The 26,622-nt window shown below is 43.3% G+C and overlaps 1 protein-coding gene across 2 annotated transcripts; it reads left to right on the forward strand.

Moving 5' to 3' along the window:
- Positions 1 to 276: 276 nt before the first annotated feature.
- Siah1 (siah E3 ubiquitin protein ligase 1) lies at positions 277 to 26,622 on the forward strand. 2 transcript variants are annotated; one of them, XM_021169894.3, is made up of 2 exons: positions 277 to 791; positions 24,680 to 26,621. In XM_021169894.3, exon 2 carries the CDS (start codon positions 24,682 to 24,684, stop codon positions 25,528 to 25,530), a length of 849 nt encoding a protein of 282 aa, XP_021025553.1. In that variant the 5' UTR covers positions 277 to 791; positions 24,680 to 24,681; the 3' UTR covers positions 25,531 to 26,621. The 2 variants fall into 2 exon arrangements, with proteins under 2 accessions (XP_021025553.1, XP_021025552.1); XM_021169893.3 differs by lacking the exon at positions 277 to 791 and adding an exon at positions 21,717 to 22,154 and having other exon boundaries at positions 24,680 to 26,622.

The raw sequence follows: 26,622 nt of genomic DNA on the forward strand, positions 1-26,622 counted from the left end.
TTGAGAGATGAGGTCTTCATTTATTTTGGATAAAGGTCTCACTGTGAAGTCCCAGAAAACTCTACATAGACCAGACTGGCCCCAAACTTGTGAAGATCTTGCTTCTGCTTGCCTAGTGCACGGCTCCGTTTTTTAACCTAAAGCAGCAGGGTGGACAGTCCCCAACATCAGCTTCCCAGATGAGTGGAAAAGTGGACTTAAAGGCGTGCTTCTGACTGGTCAGCTTTCAACGAGCCTACCCGGAGGCGCGGCCCTCTTCTCCTCCAGGAGTGGGGTCGTGGAGGCCGCTACAGACCGCGGACCCGGAGGGAGGGCGGCGCGAACCCAGTCAATCCCACAGGAGCGGCCCGAGACAGCGCAGCCGCCTCGTGGGGATGCTCGGGACGCTGCTCCGGTAACCGAAGCGTCTCGACGCCAACCGCCACCGAGTGCCGGCAGGAGCCGCCAGCCGCTTCTGCGCGTGCGTGGCCGTGGGAAGCCCCGCCCAGCCGGGCTCGGTGCGCGCGCCCGCTCATGGCGGCCGCCGCAGTGTGTGGTACTTAGCGGGCGCGCGCGGCGAGCTCGAGAGCGCGCGGGGCGGCGGCGGCGGCAGGGAAGCCGGGCTGCCGGGCGGGCGGGCGCGCTCTCGAGGGCGGCGGCCCAGGGTGTCCCGTCGGTCTCGGCGCCGGGAGAGGTGGAGGCGCGGCCCGCGGTGGCGGCGGTGACGGTGGCGGTGGCGGCGGCGGCGGCGGCAGCTGGCGACCGGGCGCGTTAGACGGGGCCGGGGTCCGCGGCGCGCTCTCCGCCCACAGGTAAGCGGGCGGCCTGGAGGGAGGAGCCGGCCGCGGCCCGGGGAGGGCCGGCGGGTCCCCTCGCGGAGCCGCGACGCCTTTGTCTCGGCCTCTCCAGGCGGGCCCAGCCGACAGCCGCGGCTCCGAGAGGCGGAGGGCGGGCGGGCGCGCCGAGGCTACGGCCCGCGCCCTCGCTCAGTCTTTGTTGTGTGGCCCGGTGTACGGCCAACATGGCGGAGGTCAGCCGCGCGCTTCGCGGGCCGCGGTCGGGCCTTGCCTCGGCGGCTCCGGGAGGGCGGCCTCCCCCGGACCCGCTCCTTTATTGTGCGGGGAAGAACGCAGCCTCCTCCCTTGTTTATGTCGCCACGAGCGAGCGCGCGGACGCCCGCCTGGGCCGCTCCAGCCTTTAAGCCTAAGCCTTGCTCCGCCCAGCTTCCTTTGCGGGATAGTTCGGGGTCCCTCCAAGCTCCCAGATGCAACTTAGTGTGTACGCCCTGGGCCGCTGCGGACCGTCCGTTCCTGGAAAGATACAGAATTTGTTTGCCCTGGCATAAGAGTCATATTTGTGCATTCGGTAAATGAGGCCATGTAGCTGATTTGTCAAAGTCATGGAAGCCCTGAACGTGGATGTAGGACAGGGATCTTAACCGCTCTTCCTAGCGTTGAGCATTTACCATTTCTTGCTAGGCTATTGTCCAGGGTGAAATGTTAACTTGTAAAAGCGTTTGGAGCATGGGCTCCGAACTCTGCCCTCCTGCTTTGATTCCAATCCTGCCCCACGGGTTTGTGTGACCTTGGGCACGATTTTGGTGCTTCATTTTTCTAATCTGCAAAATGGGTCTAATGGAGAGTATTTGTCTCAAGCCTTTTGAGAACCGATGAGATGGGAACTAGTTGATGTGCAGAGAGCTCTTAGAGTAAGTGCTAAGCTCTTACAGTAAATGATTACTGCTAAAGGTTCTTGCCTCATAAAATACGCTTAAGTTATTTTGGCGTGGATGCGTTGGAAGTCCATAGCCCAAAATGTTTGAAATCGGGTTATATAAAACCGGGTTGGTATTTGGGTTTTACTGTTTTAAGAAATGAAAGGGTTTAGAGGACAGAATGCTATGCTTTCTGAGATGATGGAATTTTGGGATTTGAGCGATACGGGATGTGAATGGGTAAATTACTTATTTACGTGGTGGAATTTGGAAAGTCACTGAAGTTTCCTTTAAGCAGGCTTAGTTTATGGATCAGTTCACTTTCAAGGACTTCAATTACCTAACTTGGAAAAGTAGGACAGTGACTCCCTTTAATTAGTGTCGTTACCTGTGGTGTCACTGTCTCCTTCAGAAGCTGCTGAAGAGCAAAGCCTGCTGTGACAAATGGGATGGCATAGTAACTGTCTAGGAGCGGAGCGGAGTGGCTCGCTCACGTGGTGGGGAATGTGTTTACCTATGGGATAAGTTTGTGACTGGTGACTGGTAGAGGAAGATTTTCCAAAAGTGGGTTCCATAAATTAACCATACGTTTTTGTTTTTAGAAATTTAAATATCAATACAACTTGTAGTCTTTAGTCTCAGTTTTGTCCAGAGCTTTTTACTTAAAGTGGGCTTTAACTTTATTATTTGTGAATTGGTTCAAGACCGCCCCGCCCCCCCATGTTTGCACTAGTTTTGTAACAGTATTTAAAACTGAAACAGTGTAACAAATTTGGGGAATTGCAAATTTGACTGGATAGTTAAAAAAAAAAGAAAGAAAAGATTACATTTAGAAACATAAGCAATTTATTTTGCTTCAGAATATCTGCTCCCTTAAACCTTGGAGGAAATTCCTACATCAGAAAGCTGAACTTGGTGGTAGAAACCTGAACTCACATTAGTTGACAGGAATTTCAACATTTGAGAGGCTGAGGCAGGAGAATAGAAAGGTTTAAGGTCAGCCTTGGCAATCTAGTGAAACCATGTTACCAAAACCAACCAAACAAACAGACAAATAAAAATCACTATAGTCTTAATGTCTGTAATTAAGAAGAATGTGATATTCTATAAAAATTCACATGTTTCAAGCGAAGTACCCAGATGAGCTACTGATTTGAAGAGTAGGATTTTGTTTTCAATGGATAAGGTATTTTGAAAACCAGTCTTACATAATTAAGGTAACAAAACAAGTTTAGTGACTTTGCATAGTTTTAGATGACTGCTTAAATTATACTTTATGGTAGTTGATACACTAAGGTTTTAAAGACTGGAAATTCTCTTAATTGAATGTTTCAGATCTTTTAAATAAAAATAGAAATTTCTATATGCAATTTGTGAAATATTGAAATGTTTGATGTATTTCATTTAGACCTTGCCTTCATCAGATCTTTAGAATCAGAAACAGACAAATCTGAAGAAGAAAATTCCTCCTTTACAATATTGATAGTTACTGGTAGTTAGTTGTCTGCTGGCTGAGGTTGGACGAGGGTTTCCTGGAGGCTGGAGGTAGCTGTGAGCTGCCTGATCTGTACTGGGGTCCTCTGGAACAAGTGCTCTTAACTAAGCCAGCCCCCCAACCCTGAGGTAGCCGTTCTTCTGGCTGCCTAGTGTTACCAGTGTAAATGAGCTTTCTAATTAAACCTCTGAACCTGACTGAAAAGGCCTTCAGAATGTGGTCCCACAATCCTTAATGTGTTAGGAAGTACAGAGCCTTGTCTGAGCGGGCCCTCTCTATTGCTTCCTTTTCGATAGACTGTGTGCTTCCAGGTCCTTCTCTTTCTACTAAATTCACAATAGCCAGGTCATCATCAGCTGAGCTCTTTGTGAACTTTTTCCCACATGGAATCGGGTGCCATCTTTCCATGTGCCCACAATATCCCATCTCCACTGCAGTGTCTTCTGAGCTGCTGCTTTTCTCTGGTTCTTTGCTGCCCTAAATAGGCTGTAATCTCTTTGAGAGTTAGCCTTGTTCACATGTGTGTTCTTCACTCTGTTGGCATATAGTAGGTGCTGAGTAAGTCGATGTAAATGACTGGCAGTTTTACACTGACTTAATAGGCTTTGCCAGCATTACCCTAGGGTTTCACTTTTGCCCTACCTATTCAAACTAGATTATTTTGTTCCTTGAGCACTGTACATTTTTGTGGTACTTTGTGGTTGTGTGTTTTTGCTACTTTGGGATTAGTGTCTCTGAGCTTTAGTTTCCAATACCATGTGAACAGCTGTTAAGTATATTACTCTTCGAACCTCCCAGGGCCTATTCTTGAAGTGCCATTGTAATTGTGTTATTGAAAGGATAGGCCATTAAGAGACAGACCTGGATATGTCTTTTGGCTCTGTCATCTGTCAGTTGCCTGACCTGGCCCCGTCTGTTGCCTCCTTTTCGATGGACTGTGTGCTTCCAGGATCAACAGACATTGAAGAGTACACACACCTAAGATCCTTGAGAGCAGACATACTGCCTACTTCTGCATTAAAAAACAATGTACACATAGAATAAATAATCAAAAATGCAGTAAAATACTTTTAAATGTTATCAGTTACAGTCTAATGAAGAGGTAAAATTGCAAGTTATTTTATGTACTATAAATATAAAAGTAGTCAAAGGTACTGAAGTAGAGACAGAGTGGTAGGGACAACTGCTGCTTGGGGTGGTAACATTTGAAGGGAGATGAGGAACTTTGAATCAGGGGAGCAATCTAGTAAAGGTCTTGAGGCTGCAGGGATTTGGAGTATTCAAGGAGCCAGGAGAGTGTCACTGAAGTGAAGTGATGGGCTGAGGAAGCAGGCAGGTGGGTCAGATTCTATCAAGCCAGCAAGGAAATGTGTATTTAAGAGTACTGATGCTGCACCCCTTTAATCCCAGCACTTGGGAGGCAGAAGCAGGTGGATTTCTGAGTTCGAGGCCAGATTGTTCTACAGAGTGAGTTCCAGGACAGCCAGGGCTACACAGAGAAACCCTATCTCGAAAAACTGGAGGTGGGGGTGGGGGGAAAGAGTACTGAGAAAACTCAAAAAGGTTTACTTACCAGGATAACAGTCCACTGACTTTTAAAGGTCATTTTAGTTGTTTGGAAACTTGATTATTTTTTATAACCTGTGTTAGCTAATTATGATCTGGATTAAAGAGCTGGCAGTAAAGATGAAGAGAAGTAGAGAATTTGAGGTATATTTTGGATACATAATAACAGATCTTGCTGATGAGTTAGATATGAGAGGTAGGGGAAGGGAGGAATAGGATTTCTGGCTAGACTGACTGGGCTGTGTTGCCACTTGTCAAGATGAAGAAGATTGGAGGAGGTGTGATGAGCCAGGATGGCAGTAAAATTTAGAGCTCTGATGTGCCTATGTTGAGATAATCTATGAAGTCAGAGGCAGAAAGAAAACCAGAGGTATACAGTGACAGAAGCTAGATGGGGGCAAGCGGTGCATGCTTGCTTGAGTTGGAGAGAGCTGGTCCAAGAGGGAATGGTAACATTAGAAGTGGGAAGATGGCAGGCTCGATTCTTAAATTCTCAAGGGAGGAAAGTTAATGTGCAAGCTTGATGGAGGGAATATAAATATAAGGGAGTTTTGGCTTTGGTGGTTTCTTCTGTTCTTTGTGAAAGGTGAGGTGAAACCCTGGGTAAATGCAGGTATACCTGTTGTGTGTGGCAGATCAGAGGTCTAGAAATGGGTTCAGACATCTGAGGAGGAAGAAAGAAGAGCTGCTACCAACTGGCTCCTGATTGTTGTTCAAGGAGATCCTAGGGGAGTACTAAAGCAATTGAGTGATGCGCTTTGGTTCTGCTGGGGTTTTTGTTTTGTTTTTGTGGGGTTTTTTTTTTTTTTGTTGTTTGGTTGGTTTGTTTTGTTTTGGAGACAGGGTTTCTCTGTATAGCCCTGGCAGTCCTGGAGCTCACTCTGTAAACTAGGCTGGCCTAGAGCTCAGAGAACCACCTGCCTCTGCTTCCCAAGTGCTGGGATTAAGGGCGTGCGCCACCACTGCCTGGGGCACTTTGGTTCTTAAATATAAGCTTTTTTGATGACACTTTAAATAAGTAGAAATAGAAAGGTACTCAAATCCTGTGTAGGCCTTGAGTTTCCTTAAAGTGAACCACCCCCTGTTGTAACCAGTGCCCTGGGTTAAGAACACCATCAGAGCAAGAAACCCTCTTTCCTCATCTTAATCCCACCCCACAGGAGGCACCTCTTGCCTTTGAATGCCACAGATGGAATTTACTTGTTTCTGAGCTTTCTAGGAATGGATTAACTCTGCATGGGCTCCTTCCCATCTGTTTTGGTTCTTGTGGAGTTTGTTCCTGACAAGGTCACCAGCCATGACATTGCATCCCAGTACTTATGCATGGCGTGTGTGCGTGCGTGTGTGTGTGCGTGTGCGTGCGTGTGCGTGCGTGTGTGTGTGTGTGCGTGCGTGCGTGCGTGCGTGCGTGCGTGTGTGTGCGTGTGCGTGCGTGTGCGTGCGTGTGCGTGTGTGTGCGTGTGTGTGCGTGTGTGTGTGTGCGTGTGTGTGTGTGTGTGCGTGTGTGTGTGCGTGCGTGCGTGCGTGTGTGTGTGCGTGTGCGTGTGTGTGTGTGTGTGCGTGTGCGTGCGTGTGTGTGTGTGCGTGCGTGTGCGCGCGTGTGCGCATGAGAGCGCAGGCTGGGACAGGCTTTGCTTTAAGTCAACAGAAACTGCAGTTTGATAATGCTGATGAAGTCTGACCAAGTGATTCTGTTTGGCAAAGATTTTTCATTAAGTTCAACATATTGGACTTATTTGTATTTTTATTTGTACATTTTTTTTTTTTTTGGTTTTGAACAGAGGTTTTGTTACATGAACCAGAAGGAGAAAAAAATCTGTATTTATAAACAGAGACTGCCAGTGAGAAATATTTCCTTTTCTCCTTTCTCCTTTTCTCTTTCCTTTTTGGTTTTCTGTGAGAGGTTCTCTTTGTAGCTGGAACTCCTGGAACTGGAGTTATAGGCAGTTGTGAGAGGCCATGTAGGTGCTGGGAACCAAACCTAGGTCCTTTGTAGGAGCAGTAAGTGCTCTTAAGCACCAGGCCATCTTTTCAACTCCCAGTTTATAGGTTTTCTCATTTACAACATGTACTTATTTTCAAATTATGTGTCTGTGTGTGGGTTTATGCATGAGTATGCTGTGCCCTCGGAAGCCAGAGGAAGATGTTGGATCTCTTGGAGCTGGAGACACAGGCTGTTGTGTGCTGCCCAGTGTGGGTACTGGGAGCTGAACTCAGGTCCTCTGCAGGAACAGGCATGCTCTTAACCACTGAGCCTTCTCTTCAACCCCAGCCATACATATTTTAAATTTAATTTTTTGCTATGACTGAAATAGGCATTTTCTCTTTAAATGATTGATATCTGTTAGTAATTGTTGAACAGCCATATCAAAAGGAATTGTGCTTATACATTTTGATATCATATAACTTAACTTATTTGTGATTGTAGGTTCATTTGCCCCATGTCCTGTGCTGATTCTATTCTGTACCATTCCTCCCTCTGCTTATTATTATTCTTGTTGCTCTTTTGTGGTACTGGGGGTCAAGTGTAGAGCCTAAGACATGCTAGATGAGTGCTTTACCCTTGAGCTGTGGTACTGGGGTCAAGTCTAGAGCCTAAGACATGCTAGATGAGTGCTTTACCCTTGAGCTGTGGTACTGGGGTCAAGTCTAGAGCCTAAGACATGCTAGATGAGTGCTTTACCCTTGAGCTGTGGTACTGGGGTCAAGTGTAGAGCCTAAGACATGCTAGATGAGTGCTTTACCCTTGAGCTGTGGTACTGGGGTCAAGTCTAGAGCCTAAGACATGCTAGATGAGTGCTTTACCCTTGAGCTGTGGTACTGGGGTCAAGTGTAGAGCCTAAGACATGCTAGATGAGTGCTTTACTCTTGAGCTGTGGTACTGGGGTCAAGTGTAGAGCCTAAGACATGCTAGATGAGTGCTTTACCCTTGAGCTGTGTCCCCAGATACCTGCATTTTAGCAGTTGATTTTTACATGGATAATATATGGTAGTCTTACGTACCACAGTACTCTGTTATCTGGACCACATTTAAACCACTTTCTTAAGGAATAACTGTTTTCAGTTTATGCCTTTCTATCATGGAATTGTAGGCAGTTGTGTTCATATACCTTTGCCAACATGTGAATCAGTAGAAAGACCCTTGGTAGACAGTGTGCTGGATCACAGAAATATACACTTACTATTGTGGTATAAACTGCTTAAGTATGAGAGAGAGGCTTTTACATTAAGTATTCCCCAAGGCTACTTCCCCACATTTTTGCCAAGAGTTAAGACTGAAATCTTTGAAAACAAGTTTCTATATGTCACTTCCTTACTTTTTTGAACTTACACTTTGGTTGAAAAAGTTTTGTATCTAGTGTAAAATTCACAAGTTTTTGTGTTTTTTGTTTGGTTGTGAGACAGGGTCTGGCTGTGTAGCCCAGATTGGAATTCACTGTGTAGTCCTGTCTGGTTAACTTACAGCAACCATCCTGTGTCTGCCACCCAAGCATGGAGACTGCAGGTGTGAGCCACTATGCCTAGCTTCTGCAAGATTCTTGTTTTATTGTGTTAGGGATGGAACATAGGGCCTCTCAAGTGCCAGGCAAATGTTCTGTCACTCAGCTTTACAGAAGCTGGCTCACAGCCCTCTCGAGGGTTACAATTTTTAGTATTTGGTGTTTTGCCTATATGCACCAGATGCATGCCTAGTGCCTGAGGAGACCATAAGAGGGCATTGCATCCTTTGGACCTGGAGTTATAGACAGATGTGAACTGCTGTGTAGGTGCTGGGAACTTAACCCAGCTCAGGAAGAACAGCCAGGGTGCTCTTAACCCTGGGCCAGCTACAAGTTTTTAAAGGACAACTCCCTTCTTGCTTTTCTGGGACAGCAGGCTAGCTGACTATTTTTATGCTTATCTCTGTCTGTTGGTTTCCTGCTGTGGATGGACCTCCCCACTGCTACCCTTACTCTTCCCTGGTCTGTGTGTGCCTCAGCTTGTTGAGACAGGTAGCTTATAATTGGATCAACATAGTAAAAGATGGTGTTACCATTTCCCCCATACTATCTAAGTTCTATTTCTTACAGCTAGTACTCCTTTTGTTTTATGCTTTACTTTGTTTTCGGTGCTTTGCTGTAGCTATCATCATATCCCTTGCTACTCTTCTAAATGTTCAAGTCACTTGTAGGCTGCAGGTAGGTCACTGCCTTTCCTAGCCTAAGTTGTCCTTCTTAAAACTCTCTTTACTGACTGAACTTATTTTAGTGCTGTTTACTGCAGTCCTTGTTTCTTCTTACTTCATTGCCTTAGCTTTGAAGAGCGTGTCCAGTTTCCAGAGAACACATATAGATGGGGTAGTATTTCAAGACCTTGCATCATTAGTTTGCTCTCAACATAGTTTGATTTGAATAGATGAGTCTTCAAGAATTTAAAGCAATACCATATTGCTTTGTCATTGGATGTTGCTGTTCAAAAGTGCAGTGCTTCTGTGCTTTCTACTTATCCATCCAAGAAATGTTTATTGAGGTTATGCTGTGTGCACCAAGTATTGTTTTAAGTATTTGAGGTACATCGTGAACTAGACAAATTTCACCTTCCTGGTAAGGGTGAATGGTCCTGGAACAATAAACATAAGTAAATTGTATAGTATGTACAAAGTAATAATAGTCTAAGGAATAGACACTAGAGAGTGCTGGGAAGTAAGGAAAGAAGAGGGTTAAGATGTTTAAAGGTTTTAGGAACGCACAAAAGAGGGGCTAGTAGTCAGGGCACAGGTTGAGTTTTTTTGGTTAAAAATCTTTTTTTTTTTTTTTAAATTACATTTTAATGTGTGTATGATGTGTACGGGGTGTGTTCACATGTCCATGTTGCATGACAATGTGTATGGAAGTTAGAAGACACCTCACAGCATGTATGTTGTGTAAGGATGTTGGATCTCCTGGAATTACAGACAGTTGTGAGCTGCCATGTGGGTGCTGGGAATTGAACCTGGGTCCTGGAAGAGCAGCAAGTGTGCTTAACCGCTGAGTCATCTCTCCAGCTCCCTTGAATGAGGGTCTTACTGTGTCATCTCTCAGATTGCAGACATGCTCCACCATGGTCAGATTACGGTTACAATTCAAAATAGAGAAACAGGGTTGGTCTTATTAAGGAAATAATGTATGTACGAAGATTTGAAGGAAGTCAAGAAGTTAGCCATGTGGACATCTAGGAGAAAAGTGTTTGAAGACAAGGTCCAATAGAACAACCTAGCCTTGTCATGGAAGAGTAGGGAGAAAGAAGAGATCGATAAAGAATATTGCAGGCACATCATCATATTGGCCATTTATAGGATTTTAGTTTTCATTCTTGTATGAGCAGCCAGGAGAGGGTGTGGAGCAAAGGAATGAGATAATGTGATATAAAGTTGAATTGGACTAAGCTTGCTGTGCTTAGGCATATTAGTGTGGGAGACAGATATGGAAAGAGAGGAAGACTGAATTAGGAAGATATTGTAATCAATCTTCTAGGGGAGAAGATGCTGTCTTGGGCCAGATGATACTGTAAAGATGCTGAGGAATGGTTAGATTCATACTTTTTTTTTTTTTAGGAGGGGAAATAAGATGATTGTGTGCTGAAATTACAGACAGATTTTTTTGTTGTTTTAATTTGTACTAGAGAAACTTTTTACAAATTATTTTTAAAAAATTATAATTAAGATAATTTTTCCCTTTTCCTCCTTCTGTCCTCCCATGCACTCCCGACTTGCTCTCTCAAACTCATGGCCTCTTTTTCTCTGTTATGTGTGTTAAATGACACATAGATAAACCACGCTCAGCTTGTATAGTGCTAACTCTGTGCATTGTGTGATCTCAGAGTTGGCCACTTGTTACTGGAACTCAGGGGAGGCGAATTCTTCCCTGGAGACCGCCAGTTGTTTTCTCCTCTCAGCTTCCCCGATTTGCTTATAGCTCTTTTTGTAGGATTGAGGCTTCCTGAGAATCTTCCCACTTCATGTTAGCAGGTCCACCAGTGGTGTAATTTTTTAGGTCTTGTTTAGGTAGCCTTGTTTATAAGAGAGACAACATGGGTTTAGTTTCTGACATTTCTAGGAGACAGTCTCACAGCAAACTGACAAACTTGTTTTCTTCTATGTCTCATTTTTGTTTGTTTGTTTGTTTTGTTTGTGACAGGGTTTCTTCATGTAACAGTCCTAGCTATCCTGGAACTCACTTTGTAATCCAGGCTGGCTTTTGAACTCACAGAAATCTACCCACCTCTGCCTTCCAGGTGCTGGGATTAAAAGTGTGCCACTACTCCCAGATTCTCTGTCTCTTAACAATCTTTCCACTTTCTCTTCCCTTTTACTCAGTGATCACTCTAAACCTAATCCTTAGGGTGCAGGAATTCTGTTGTAAATGTGTTAGTTGGGACTGGGCACCACACAGTCTCTTGTTCTCTGCTTTTTGATTGGTTTTAGTTTTTTGTAATGGTCTGTTAGGAAGAGAATTTCCTTTGATGAGGGGGGTGAAAACACTTAACTGTGTGTAAAAGGATAAATATTTAGAATGTAGTTAGGAATTATGTTGGTGTAGTAAAGTGGTGGCTGTAGGTTTTTCCTCCAAGATCCATGACTTCACTAGTCCTAGGAAATTGGCTAGGTTTCCGGTACCAGACAAGCTTTCCTTATTGTTGGGTAGACTTCATGTCCATTTAGTGAGCTATTGGTTACTGCCAAGATAGTCATGCCACTGCACTCTTGTGGTTACTGTGTGTCAAAGGTTTCGTAGCTGGGTAGGAGTATTGGATGCTTTCATCCTTTGGAAGCTTGCATGGGCACCTTGTGGTACCAAGAAAGCTAGTCCTCAGAGAGGAGGCTTTCAGGTTAGATCTAGTCCAGGGTTTCTGGGTCCTGTGTCCGAAGTACATACTATCTTCAATAATAGGAACTTACTTTCTGCCTCTGGGAGACAACCAAGGGCAATAGCAATAGCCTGTAATGTTTGGGGGGTCTGTTGAATAGCGCTGGCCAACTCAGAAAAGGTTTCTTTTGAATGCTGTTGGGTTTTTTTGTTAGCTGCACTATGTCTTATAGGGAAGCATTGTCAGCCCAGAAGGAAATTTTTCATTTAAACCATATATGTATATTTTATTCATAGATTTATATGTATGTGTGTAGTATTGGGTAGATAGATAGTAAATGATTCCTTATTACTTTTTCAGACAGCCTTCCTGTTATTCTGTCCTCCTTTTGTGGTTCATCTCCCTCCTCCTGGGCTAGTTCCCTACCAGCACCCCTCCCCCCAGCCCTATTTTCCCATATCTTCCACCAATTCCTTGTAATCTGTTATTCCTCTCTGTTGCTCTTCCTCCTCTTCATGGTTCCCTTTACTTTCCTGGTTTATGAGGTCACTCCAGGTTTTATTTATACTCAATCTGAAGACTTGAACCTAGGATCCTCAGATGAGAGAGAGAGCAAGCTTTCGATGTTGTCTTTCTGAGTCTGAGTTACCTCATTCAATATGATCTTTTCTAATCCATCCATTTACCTGGCTAGATTCTGGTGAAGGCTGTACCTAGAGATACAAATTTAAGTTCTTAGAAATTTTTACAGAATCAGTCAAGTTACCAGTGTAAGAAAAGTGGCTGTGGGCAACTCTGAAGTGCAGGCATTTGGAGAGAAAATCAGCAATCAGACATCACTGAGAAGGATTGGTGAGATAGAAACCACCACAGTTAGTGAATAAAGTTTACAAGACAGGAAGCTGATCTGTAAACTTCGTCATATGTTGGTGACAGTTCACAACTTGCAAACAAAATGTACTGAAATATTATAGTTCAGTACATTCAGTGTGCTAAATTTATTTAAGGCACTTGTGGAATGCATGCAGTCTGGTCAGCATGCAGACAGATTGTTCTGGAGGTCAGAATACCCAGCTGGGGATAGATAGAGTTTAGTTGGTAGTGTTTTTATCTAACATGAATGGGAATGAAGCTCTGGGTTTGATCTACAGTATTTCATAAACTGACCATGGTAGCACAGAGGACCAAGGGTTCAAGATCATCCTGGTGAGTTAGAGACGAGTGTAGGTGACATGAGAGCCTGTTTCCTTTTTTTCTTTTTAAGATTTACTTAATGTATATGATTACACTGTGGCTGTCTTCAGGCACACCAGAAGAGGGCATGGAATCCCATTACAGATGGTTGTGAGCCACCATGTGGTTGCTGGGAACTGAACTCATGACCTCTGGAAGAACAGTCAGTACTCTTAACTGCTGACCAATCTCTCCCGCCCCAAAAGCCTGTTTCAAAGACAAAATGAACACAAAGTTTTATTCAGAGAGCTAAATGCCCGGTCCAGTTTGCCTCATTGGACCCAGAGAAATGTTTCAAATTCTGGTGTTTCTTTGGATTTGGGGATATTTGCATAGACTTTACGAGTAATATCCCCCCCCCCCCCAATTAAGTGTCATGTCATTTTGGATTTCAGATTTACTGATGCTTTGCATGTGTGTCTAGACATTCTTATAAAAATAAAGAGTCCTGCAAACAGCCTCTTGGGGGGTAAAGAATGCCTAAAATCAACATATATTGCATTTCATTTGTTTCACTAAATAACAGAACACAGTGCAGAGCTTACCTAGCCTAAGTAGAAAAGGCAAGATTTTCAAATATTGAGTTAGTTGTCTGACCTTTTTTAAAGCTTTCTTGAGACACTGGATTTAATAGAAAAGCTGTACCACATTGGTAAATGGGAAAAGGAAACATTTATTATTATATTTTCCTATATCCGTCATTTTAGCTTCTGAAGTTTCATTTATCTGTGACCAACTGTCCCAAAAATACATGGAAAATTCCAGAGAGAATACATAAATTTCCCATTTCTATGATGGAATCACTTACTTTCCTACTGAGTCATGAATCCCCCTCCTCTAGTTTGTCCATGCTGTATGTGCTACCGCTCCTGTAGTCAGTCAGTAGCCACCTAAGATATGCCGTCAACAGAAGATAGAGTGGTGTGGCACTATAGTGAGGGTCTGAATAATCCTGGTTATCCTTAAAAGAGGGGGCTGGAGAGAGAGCTCAGCAGTTAAAGAATTGGCTTCCCTTCCATAGGACTCAGGTTTGGGGCCCAGCACCCACATGGTGGCTCATGGCTGTTACTCTACCAGTTGCAGGGTATTTGAAGCTCTCTTCTGGCTTCCACAGATACCAGCCACACATGGTGCACAGACGTGCACAGAAGCAAAAACATTTATACATATAGAATTTTAAGAGAAAGAAAATTTAAACAAGTAGCTCAGAAACGTAAGATTATTAATACTAGCAATTAATATCTAAGAGTAGGTAGAAACTTTTCTTTAAATGAAAAGGTCAAGTTCTTGATTTAATAGGGAAGAATAGATTAAATCTCTTGATTTAATCAGAGAACACATGGAGTAAATTATTGGTAATTGGTAGTCTAAGTGTGCCTAATTTTAAATTAAACTTTGTCATCTCCAAACCACAATATGTATAGGGTGTAATACTATCCACAATTCCTGTCATCAACTAGGACTTAGACTTGCTTATGAATAAAGAAGGAAAAATATTGTATTGGAATAGTAAAGTATTTTGTTCATGGGATGCTAATACTTCATTTTAATTGTGTGTGCTGTCTAGTAGAACCAACTGCAGTGAAATCCGAGATTTGCAGGGTTCCACATACTTTGAGAACCCAGCACTGCTGGCAGTCATTTAGTTATTCTTGGGTTTGGTGTACTGATAAGAGAATATACTGAGCTAATAATGACAGATCACTTTTCCTTTGGCTGAAGAAAGACAGTAGGAAGAGGTTTAGAGGATTCACAGTGATGATGTAACATTTAGCAGGCTTGCTTCTGTCTGCTGTGCCCTCTTTAGTTGGTTGGGTTTTGTTGCTTTTAAGATAGGGACTCTGTAGCTCTAGCTGGCTGAGAACTCAGAGACTCTGCCTCTGCCTGCTCTGATTAAAGGCACATCTTATCATGCCTGGTTTACAGTGTCCTCTTGATGTGTCAAAGGGATTCCTTCAAAACCCTGTCTTTGTCCTTTTCACCTATCCTCCTCCCCCAGGAGAGGGCAACTGCTTCCTTTACAGCATGGGAAATGGAGAAGGCAATTTTCTTAGTCCTCTCTAGGCTGACTCTATGCATACTCTTTGTTCTGTTGATAGAGAGGAAGTTCCTTTATTTCCCGAGGCACAGCACCTTGTGCATAGATGGGCATGCACGCGCTGCAAGCACTGTGTTGCCACTGAGCTACAGCCTGTGTGTGTGTTTTTAAGTTTTTGAGATAGGATTTCACGAAGTTGCCCAGCCTGGCCCTGAATTCACTTTTACTTGTCCTCAGCATTGCATGTAGCTGGGATTACTGGCCAGACCCACCAGACCCAGTTACATAGGGGAAGTTCTTTTCTTCTGACAGACTGGTTCTTGTTTGAATTAAAAGTCTTCCTTCTTCACCTTATTAAGGGTGTTACTTGCTCTCCTTCCCTGTTTTGTTTACTGGACTCTTTAATGCTTATTGCGTTCTGGTATCTTCTACTTAAAAACAGGAAAGTGAAACCTCCATGCACTCTACTCTCTTTATGAGCTTCTCCTTAAGTGCTGCTCTCAAGCCACACCCTCTTCATCCTTCTGGGCGACTCTTATCAAGTTGCATCCAAGTCTGCTTTGTGGCAGTTCCCTCTGGGTGGCCTGGGTCATGGCTGCATGTGCTGTTACTATTTCCTTACCATATGATTACTGCCTTGCTAAATTGAGTAGGGGGAAACACCCCTTTTCTGCTTTCCTCTTAATAACCTTAACCTTAGATAGGCATGGGTTTCATACATACCAAGTTCCCCAGCCAGCAACAGTTGGGTGCCCTGTAATTCAGTTCTATACTCTCTCTCCTGGAAGTTTGACCCTAGGTTAAGCTCTGGGTCTAGAGGTTCACTCAAAAATTGTAGTTTACACGTCTGACCAACAATATGCTGTGCCTGGATATAAAATAGACTTTATAAGACTTCTTTCTCTGAGTTGATAGCTAGGGTGGCTCACAGATCTCTGGGACATACTTTGCTGATGTCCAATTGTAATAAATAATATTATAAATAATATATGGTGAACAGCCAGGAAGAAGAAATGAATAAAGCAAGTTAGAAGGGAAGGAGCTTGGAACTCCTGTGACTTCCTCTTGTGTATACCCTCCAGACCCTTCTACATACCCTTTCCTGGAAACTAAGCCCTGCACTTGTGGGAGTTTTGTGGAGGCTTCATTATTTCAACATGGTTGATTAAATCATTGGCCTTTTGCAATCAACCCTACCTTTAGCCAGCCAAGAAGCTCCCTTCTTTGAAAGGTCAGGTTTTTGAGAGACAGAGCTGTATTCTTGGCCACCAGCTGTCTTCTACCTAACCTGTTAACACCCAGCTTTCAGCCATTCATTAGCACACAAAGATTTCAGGGACTTGGGCACTGCATTCTCCCCTCTCCAAAGTATTGATTAGGGCTTGTATCTCTGTGCTGGATTTAGACATCCATTTCTTGATTAATTACTTCAATAGTAGTTTTCTTAAAGGTTCCTTCCATCATTATTGTTTGAGGTTTTGCATATAGTTAAATATATCTGATTATTATTTTAATACTTTCTGAAAAAAATGGGAATAATTTGAGTTCCTTGAAGAATTTAAGGAAGATAATTTATCCTAACAATGATATACATTTGAGTTTTTATATGTCTTTTACTTTGGCTTTTCTGGCACTGCCTTCTGTTAATAACTTGATATTCCCCTTTCAGTTTTTATACTTAGTTATGGACTCCATGTTGTAGCTTCCATGTGAACGGTAGTACTGGCTTTACTTAGGAGTTTGTGAAAAATACAGATGGCCTAGTGGTGGAGCACTAATTTCTCTGGAATATTTTAGGGTCCTGTGTTACTAGACTCAGGGTTTATAGCATAAGACCCCATTAAGCAAGGTTTGGTCACCCATCCCCAATAAATGAATGAAAAGAGCCAACTTAATGAAAAGCAGAGAAGGGAATTAATTTGTTCACTGTAGCCACTTTGGGAAGAGAGACAACAATAACTGACGCCTCTCCCCAACTAGAATTTAAAGGGATGGGGAGAGATGCACCTAAGTAAGCACTGTGACCAAGGTATTACCCTAACATTGTCTGTAGTCCCTGTCTTCCCTGCAAGGTCATTTGGCAAGTTGTAAAACTTCTTTCTGTTGGAGACAAGATCCTTCTCTTGTCCCTCAATGCCTCAGGCAGTTCATTTCTTGGGATTGGTTTCAATAAGAGAGAGGCAAGGCTGGCTATAATTGGGCCAGATCCTCAGCAGAACAACAAATGAAACCAAATGAGGGGCTTGAGAGATGGCTCAGCAGTTAAGAACACTGACTGCTCTTCCAGGGGTCCTGAGTTCAATTCCCAGCAACCACAGGGTGACTCACAACCATCTGTAATGGGATCCGATGCCCTCTTCTGGTGTCTGAAGACAGCTACAGTGTACTCATATATATGAAATAAGTAATTATTTAAAAATAAAAGCTATATTTAAAAGAAAAAAGAAACTAAATGAAACCCAAACGACATAGTCCAGCTTCAGACCTGCCACATTAGAGCCATGTTTTTAACAAGATCTCCTGATGGATGGAGAGTGCAGTGAGTTTGAGAGCTAGTGTTTCCAGGGGGCACTTTTTTTTCCCCTCAAGAGGGGTTTCTCTGTATAGCCCTGGCTGTCCTGGAACTCACTTTGTAGACCAGGCTGGCCTCGAACTCAGAAATCCGCCTGCCTCTGTCTCCGCCTCCCAAGTGCTGGGATTAAAGGCGTGCGCCACATCCGCCTGGCTCTGTACTCTTCTTTTTTTTTTTTTTTTTAAAGATTTATTTATTTATTATATGTAAGTACACTGTAGCTGTCTTTAGACACTCCAGAAGAGGGCATCAGATCTTTGTTACAGATGGTTGTGAGCCACCATGTGGTTGCTGGGATTTGAACTCTGGACCTTCAGAAGAGCAGTCGGGTGCTCTTACCCACTGAGCCATCTCACCAGTCCCAAAAGGGCATTTTTTTTTTAAAGATTTATTTATTATATGTAAGTACACTGTAGCTGTCTTCAGACACTCCAGAAGAGGGCGCCAGATCTCGTTATGGATGGTTGTGAGCCACCATGTGGTTGCTGGGATTTGAACTCTGGACCTTCGGAAGAGCAGTCGGGTGCTCTTACCCACTGAGCCATCTCACCAGCCCTGTACTCTTCTTTAGTAAACACTTCAAATGCTATGATGTATCACTTCTAAGAAGACTCACTCTTAATCTAGCATTTTATTTATTAACCATATTTTAGTATTTCTTCTACATAGTACTATGAGGTTCTGATAGTTTTTTTTTTCCCCCCCAAAATGAAAGCCTCAAATAGGGAATCTTGGAAGCAGCACATGCTTCACAAATTTGAGTTCCCCTTTCCATGTCAGCTTTCTGTCATGTCCTTTTTTTAACACACACAGAGAGAGCTGAGGACAACCCATTTACCTCCTTTGAGAATGGGTCTCGTTGACCTGGAGTGCACCGCTAAGTGTAGCTAGATTAGCTGGCCCAGAGGCTCCAGGAGTCCTCCTGTCTCCATTTCCCAGTGCTGGAATAGTAAGTATCTCCTCCATTTGGCTTTTTATGTGTGAGCGAGCGGTTGAACTAGGTCTTCATGTTTGCAGAAGTGCATCATGTTTAAAGGTTTTTAACTCAAATCCCTAATATAAAGTGTAAATCCATAATTGTATAGTTATAATTTTATTAGTATTTTTGCCACTTGGAATTTGAACTCAAGGTCATGTATCCATACCAATCCACAATATTTTGGAGACCTGTTGTTTTCTTAGTCTAAAAGGAGAAGCAGAGGGTTCAGTAGGAACTGTATACGTGTTGTTTTATCATAAGATGGTAGTTAAGTCCCATGGCATGAACCCTTTAACCTTAGTAAAGATGGCTGCCAGTCACCAGTCATGTGGCCATTATTTAAAAGATTTTTTTTTTTAAAAAAAGATTTGTGCCGTGCATGGTGGCACACGCCTTTGATCCCAGCACTCGGGAGGCAGAGGCAGGCGGATTTCTGAGTTCGAGGCCAGCCTGGTCTACAAAGTGAGTCCCAGGACAGCCAGAGCTATACAGAGAAACCCTGTCTCGAAAAACCAAAATAAATTAAAAAAAAAAAAAAAAAATTGTTTATTGTATTTATGGGTGCACTGTAACTGTCTTCAGACACACCAGAAGAGGGCACCAAATCCATTACAGATGGTTGTGAGCCACCATGTGGTTGCTGGGAATTGAACTCAGGACCTGTGGAAGAGCAGTCAATGCTCTTAACCTCTGAACCATCTCTCCAGCCCAAGATTTATTTATTTATTTAAAGATCTATTTTTTAAAACAAGAGTTGAATCCAGCTAGGCAGTGGTAGCACACACCTTTAAAAGTAGGGGAATCTCTGTGAGTTTCAGGATAGCCAGTGCTATGCAGAGAGACCCTGTTTTGAAAACAACAAATTGAATCTAAGTCACGTATACAGTGTATTCTAAACCAGAGTTGGATCACATACATAGTAAGTTGTAGCAGAGGCATTGAGAGATGGAAGATGCCTAAGAGTGGGGAGTGGAAGAAGGTAGGGGATTATTTATTTGTGCCGTGGCAGTTGGAAATCAAGTATGGCAATTTTTTCCATTGATCTGTACTGAGGTCAAGCTGTTTATAGTTTGAGAAGGAGGCAGAGAGGGCACCCCCACCCCTAAAACAACAACAACAACAACAACCCAAGCCACTGGAGGGATTTTCTATAAGCTCCAAAAGCTGATAGCTCATAGTGGCCCAGATGGGCTTGGGTTTAGAGAAGCTACTAGAGTTCTGCCCAAGGGAAGAGCCTACTAACAGGCTTAAGGAAGACGTAGAGTAGGCAGCTGAGAGGGGAGATGGAACTTCAGGGGGCAGCTGGGAGCAGAAGCTGCAGAGAAATATCTTAGTAGGCCTACAGTTCCTAGGGGGAGGCAAGAGAAAGCTAACTGAGCTGAGGTGGATGAAGTGTCTTTGTGACAAGAATTTCTATCCAGGGTGAACCCAAACTGAATGGCAAACATGGCAGAGAGAAAAAATTTCCAAATCACAGAGGAAAGGTGTCCCTTCCCACATGACTGGGGCCCATGTAGGGCCAGAGGAGCTCCTGGCACAAAAGTGGCATTTGTAGTAATAGTAGATAAAGCTGGAAGCTTGGGGTAACACTTATCCAGTAGAGAGAGATCCAGCAGAGCAGGGGAAAAGGGAGACAGTAAATGTCCTGGTAGTGAGACCTGGACATGAGTGTGGCAGGTCAGAGCTGAGAGTGAGGTTGAGTGCCCAGGTGGTGCCTCGGGAGGGTGTAGAAGAAAGACCCTTGGAGCTGTAGAGACAGACATTCGGGCATAGACAGAGAGGAATGCTTAGACTGTGTGAAGGAAGAAGTAGCTGTAGAATTTGGGATCAGATCTGACAGATGGCAGAAGCCAGCAGGAACAAATGATCCAGACATATCTTAGGAGACTCATAGCAGCTTGGTTCAAAGAGGAGGAGTCCTTAGGAAGAAAGCTCATATATGCCAATCCCATGATTTCATTGCCAGATGAATGGAAAAAATAAAAAAGGAAGGACATGACTGCTCATAGGTGTGGCAGAGGAGGTTTGTTGTAGACCTGAGATAGAGCATAGTCAGAGACAGGGACATCTGGGAGAGTCCTGAGAGAACATGGCCTTGAGCCAGGCCAGAGAGGGGAGAGGGGAGGGCTGGAAGAGTAAAGGGTAAATAAACAAACAAATAACCGGACCTGGTAATCAAAAAAGCTGGATTAAATAGGGAAGGGGAACTAGGAGAAGGGCAGCCAAGCCTCTGGGCTAGAGGATTTTAGGGTCAGGCAAACATACACATTAACAAATGTATATAAGCTGGAGAGATAGCTCACTTGGATTATATCTAGTGCTTGCTTAGTTTTTCAAAAGGCATGGCACCACATAAAACTAGGTATGGTGAGCAATCTCAGTATTTGCTGGGAGATGGTGAACACTGGAAGAGCAGAAGTTTAGGTCATCTTCAGGCTCTCAGAGTTCAGTGGCAGTCTGGGATCAGTGAGTGATAAAACACCCCCAAACAAAAAACCTAGCAGTGGCTACATACTCTGAAAATATTAAGACAAAATTAAAAGGTGTTAATACTATTTTTTTCTGTTTAGCTTTTTGCCAAAATGGGCTTGAGATGAACAATTGAGAAAGTCCGGGTTGCACTTCTGTTCTTAGAGATGTTCAGTGTAATCTAGTATTAAAGTAAGATGAAAATGAGTGAACACGAAAAAGGTGGGCAACTGGATGATGGGGTTGAAGTTGCTGAAAGTGGGTAAAACCCATTTTATTGGAGCCCTCACTGCCCGCCAGGTTTTGGTTGTGTTGAAGGTTGTCCTAAGCATCATGTAAGACCAGCTTAAACCTTTGAAGCTCCCCTGACACCGTCCAAGTCTGAGGTGCACAGGACTTTATGGGGCAAGGGTAATAAGGTTTGTTTAAAAACAAGGCAAGCTACTCTAGTTTAATGAGGCCAGTTAGGAAAGCTTTCCCAGAGTGGGATGAGGGTACCATCTCAGTTTGGAGGTAGAAGTAAAGTTTTACCTGTTCTGAGTGTGCTTACGATTCTCTGCATTGGAAGGGGGCGTTTGAAGTAGGTTGGCCCACAAGCAGCGGAGTTAGAATTGAGGAAAATGGTAGTTGAGACCTGGAAGTATTGAGTTTGGGGAGAATGCTTTTCACTTTATGCAAACGAGAATTCGCAGGACAAAGACCTTGCCTGGCTGTGTACTTCCCTTCATCCCTGTATGTTTGTTTCCTACCCTGAAGCCTTAAGAAAGCACTGAGATCGTGACCTCCGGAAACATTCCACTAGACTCAACTGCTACCAAGTGTACAGGCTTCAAGTTGCTGGTGGCGCCAGGCAGAGCAGCTCAGGTGGGCTGTAGGGTGGGGCTTAAGGCGAAGTCCCGCCCTCTCGCTTGGCTCTGCCCTAGCACCTGCCAGGTGTTGAAGCCTAAGCTGCAGGACGCCAGAGCCGCCGGCCGGCTTCTGTTGGCTAAGTTAGTGGAGATCACTGGTTTAAGATCACGCAGCTTGGAAAGTTGATGGGAAGTGTTGTGTCTCCTGGGGACAAGCCACTGCTGAACTACTTTTAAGACTGAATGGAAGCGAGCAGCCTTCTGTGCTTAGGAGCCCAGAGCCCAGGAGGGGCTTCTGCAGGCTGGCCTTGGGGGTTGCAGGAACCTGAAGCCTCCATTCTCATGACCTGGAAGCCTGCACACTTTCTGCATTCCTGGAAGGGAGTCCTGCTCACATGCTTGCCAACGGTTGGGACCAGGACCAGGAAGAGGAAAGGTACCAACATAAAAACAACTGTTTCTAAGAGAGAAACCAGACCGTGTGAACCTGTGGATTCTGGTTTAGGCTGCACCGCTTTGTCTGGCTCTGTGAGGTCCGCAGTGAGGGTTCAGTGGAGCTATAGCAACCCCGATTTAAAGCAAGCTTCAGGTGTGTCACGACTTCGGCAGACTTGTCCTTGGTTTCTACTGTAGTCCTGCTTCGAGGTTGAGGCTTGTGGCTCAAGATGGAGCTGCATTCTTGGTAATGGTATAGGAATTTTCTGTGCCTCTGACCACATTTTGTTGCTCATGCTCAGTAGAAATTAGTGTGCTTTCTACAGTGTTTGGAAGGTAATAAAAATGTTATAACATGAACCTGGACTTGTGCTGATAAGTGCTAGAGATATTTTGCTAGATCTAGGCACTGGTCTAGTGTTTTTCTTATGAACTTGGCTATATTGTATTTAAATATAACTGAGGTCTTTGATGTAACCACAGCTGTTTTTGAAGAAATCACTTTTCAAATTATTGTGTTCCTTTAAGTGAGTGAGCTACACTTAACACGGTGGAGGAGGCGGGAAGCCGACCACTTTGGTAATGCCAAACCCATTGTTTCACAAGTGACCTAAAATGGATAAATCATCTGCATAAAGAATTTGCTCAGGTGGTAACTAGATTACAGAGTGCTCTTTTTATCGGGATGCCTGGATCACAGGGCTTCAGATGGTGAGAGCTAATTAATTTTCTATTCTTATCCCATGGGCATGAGCCTTGTGAGGGAGGTTTTTTTTACACTGTGTTGGAGAGGAAACCCAGGGCCACAGGCAAGCTAAATATTTGTTAGTACTTTTTGCCCTTTGAACTTGAAAGTATTGCTTTAGTAACAAGAGAAGAAATGTAAACTTGCAGTGCTGCTCCTGGCTCCCTTATCGACAGTGTCTACTGTCTGCTGCAGTCTAGAACTCCAGTTATATTGACTTGGCTACATTTGTAACCACTGCTTTTGAAATGGTAAAACCTTTGCAGCAGAATGATTATAACTGGCAAGAAATGCTATATTTAGTGTCGTCTCAGGGAGTGCACTGTTAGGACACCGATTGATCTTTTGTCAATTTCTGAGACACATTATGACCTGCTGTATCCCACAGAGGCAGAGTCCCAGGGAAAGGAGCGTATTGTGCTTGGCCCTCACTATCTGGTCCTTTGTCCAGATGACTCAGAAGTCCTGTGGGTACTTAGAGTGAAAGCTGCAGCCACACGAGGGAACCCATGGGCTCAGGGAGTTCTCTGCTCATCCCTACCCAGCGTTTGGTGGTCTGTGGTGTTCTCCACTTCTTATTCCTTTAACCTTGAGATGGGGGCACTGACTGATGGGAGACAAAAATGATACCTAGCTGACTTGAAGAAAAGGACTAGATAGATAGCTGCAGGTAGATAACAGGATGGCAGCAATTCCTTTCCCTATGATGATGTCTGCGCCCATTCCCACACCACACTTCTACTAACAGTGCTAGTCACTGCTGGGAGGAATTGAACTGGCTCTGATGGTCTTTGGCATATCAACTACATAGGACTAAAGCAATGGGTCCTGAAGCTATGAGTAAACTCAGACTTGAGAAGAAATAGATGGAGGTGGAGAGAGACCAAATACATTTTATATTGTATTTAAGGTTTTCTTCTTTTAAAAAATACTTGTTTTCATTTTATGTGTATGGGTGCTTTGCCTGAATGTATATCTGCTCTTCATATGTTTGAGTGACCTGGATTCCTCTAATGAGCTGCCATTTGGGTGCTAGGATTTGAACCCTGGTCCTTGGAAGAACAACCAGTGTTTTAAACGCTAGGCCACCTCTCCAGCCTTCAGCCCTGTATTTATTTATTTATTTATTTATTTATTTATTTATTTATTTATTTATTTTGTGGGACTAGTCCTGTCAGTCCGGCCTCAAACTCAGAAATCCATTTGCTTCTGCCTCCCAAATGTTGGGAGTTAAAGGTGCATGCGACCCTGCCCAGCTGTATTTAAGTTCTTAATACTGTTTTGTAGTTCTTTATTGTTTAGGATCTTTTTTTGAAACTGGGTCTTACTATGTAGTCCTGCCTGGTCTGAAACTGTGTATTCAGACCAGGCTGACCTCAAACTTCCCGATTCCCACCTATTTGTGTGTCTGGAGTGCAGGGGTTAAACGCGTGGCCACAATGCCTGGTGTGGTTCATATTCCATTCTGTGTAGTCCACCCATTTCCAGTGCTTTTAAGAACAGAAAGGTATTTTAAACATGCTATAGAACATGTTGGGAATATGGTTTACTCATTATATAACTCCAAAAAAAATTTAACCTTTAGCTTGTAATTTTTATTTTATTTGTATGTGGTTTTAAAACCAAAAAAAATCCCTATATTTAACTTTATTCTTTTATTTATGATACATTTTGTGATATGTTTTACAAGTATTTATGACATGTATACATACATATTTATAAATGTGTTATATTTGTAACCTTTTCTCCTGCTTCTTTTATTTTCTTGTTTTTCTTTACAGAGATGAGCCGTCAGACTGCTACAGCATTACCCACTGGCACCTCAAAGTGTCCACCATCCCAGAGGGTACCTGCCTTGACCGGCACAACTGCATCCAACAATGACTTGGCGAGTCTTTTTGAGTGTCCTGTCTGCTTTGACTATGTGTTGCCACCTATTCTTCAGTGTCAGAGTGGCCATCTTGTTTGTAGCAACTGTCGCCCCAAACTTACATGTTGTCCCACCTGCCGGGGCCCATTGGGATCCATTCGCAACTTGGCTATGGAGAAAGTGGCCAACTCAGTACTCTTCCCTTGTAAATATGCCTCTTCTGGATGTGAAATAACTCTGCCACACACCGAAAAGGCAGAGCACGAGGAGCTCTGTGAGTTCAGGCCTTACTCCTGCCCCTGCCCCGGTGCTTCCTGTAAGTGGCAAGGCTCCTTGGATGCCGTCATGCCCCACCTGATGCATCAGCACAAGTCCATTACCACCCTGCAAGGAGAAGACATAGTTTTCCTTGCTACAGACATTAACCTTCCTGGTGCTGTTGACTGGGTGATGATGCAGTCTTGTTTTGGCTTTCATTTCATGTTAGTCTTGGAGAAACAAGAAAAATATGATGGTCATCAGCAGTTCTTTGCAATTGTACAACTGATAGGAACACGCAAGCAAGCTGAAAATTTTGCATATCGACTTGAGCTAAATGGTCATAGGCGGCGATTGACTTGGGAAGCGACTCCTCGATCTATTCATGAGGGAATTGCAACAGCCATTATGAATAGTGACTGCCTAGTGTTTGACACCAGCATTGCACAGCTTTTTGCAGAAAATGGCAATTTAGGCATCAATGTAACTATTTCCATGTGTTGAAACGGCAATCAAATATTTCTGGCCAGTGTTTAAAATTTGCATTTGACTTCACAGAGAATAAGGCACCCATCTGCTTGCCAACCTAAAACTTTCCTGGTAGGTAGAAGCTAGACATGAAGGTAAATAAAAAGAAAAGCTGTTAATACAGGAAACAGTTGCATGTAGTAACACTAATATATTTAAAAATAATTCAACAGTAAACCACTGAAAAAAATATATATACCCAAGATGGGCATCTTTTGTATTAAGAAAGGAAACATTGTAAAATATTTCTGAACTTTGTGTTTGTTGTAGATTGATTGTATTGTTGACAATTTTTCGGGGGTGTGTGTCTGTGCACGCATGCGTGCACGTGTGTGGTTGGTTTTCCTTTAACTGACAAGCCATCTGCGTGGTCATGGACCACTGTTTTCCCCTTGTGAGTCAACACATAGTGCTGCTGTGGGTTTGTTTTTGTTTTTTTGTTTTGTTTTTGTTTTTTGATGTGTGTATTTGCTAATTTTTATTCTAGTTTTTCATTAAATAAATTTTGACTTTCTTTTCTGTAATTCAGGTTTTTCTCACTTTTGTACCTTTTAAGTTAGTGTCTTTGATATTCATAATTGCTTAATGTCAAAAGTTTGTGTTCAGTACATACTTTCTTTTCCTTCAATCAATTTATTAGAAATATTTTTAATTTAGCCCTTTTGTGAAAATAGGAATTCCAGAAAGGCAAGGTAGCAGAGCAGCTGTCAAGGCTGAAGGGAGTGCAGGATGCTTTTGTCTCTCTAGGTTACTGTCCTACGGGAGTCACACTGTCAGGTCAGGCTAACTCTTTGAAAGGTTAGCTTAGGGAGTAAACTCTGATTTCTATAAATTAAAAAAAATCAGGCTTTTCCTCTCTTCATATGTCTTGGGCAAATCACATGTTTGAATTGGTTCTTGTATTTATTGGTTTTGCAAAAGAGTGCAGCATCATACACAGTATTTGTAATTAAAGTAAATCATTTGTTTTTTAAAAAAGGCAGTTTGCAAAAAATGTTTTTGGTCTTTTATAATTCTCATTAAAAGATTATCTGGCAAATTAAAAAAAAAATTTAATGTGTTTACTTT

Source organism: Mus caroli, unplaced genomic scaffold (assembly GCF_978045245.1).
Source record: "Mus caroli unplaced genomic scaffold, Mus_caroli_1 scaffold_10, whole genome shotgun sequence".
Taxonomy (NCBI): domain Eukaryota; kingdom Metazoa; phylum Chordata; class Mammalia; order Rodentia; family Muridae; genus Mus; species Mus caroli.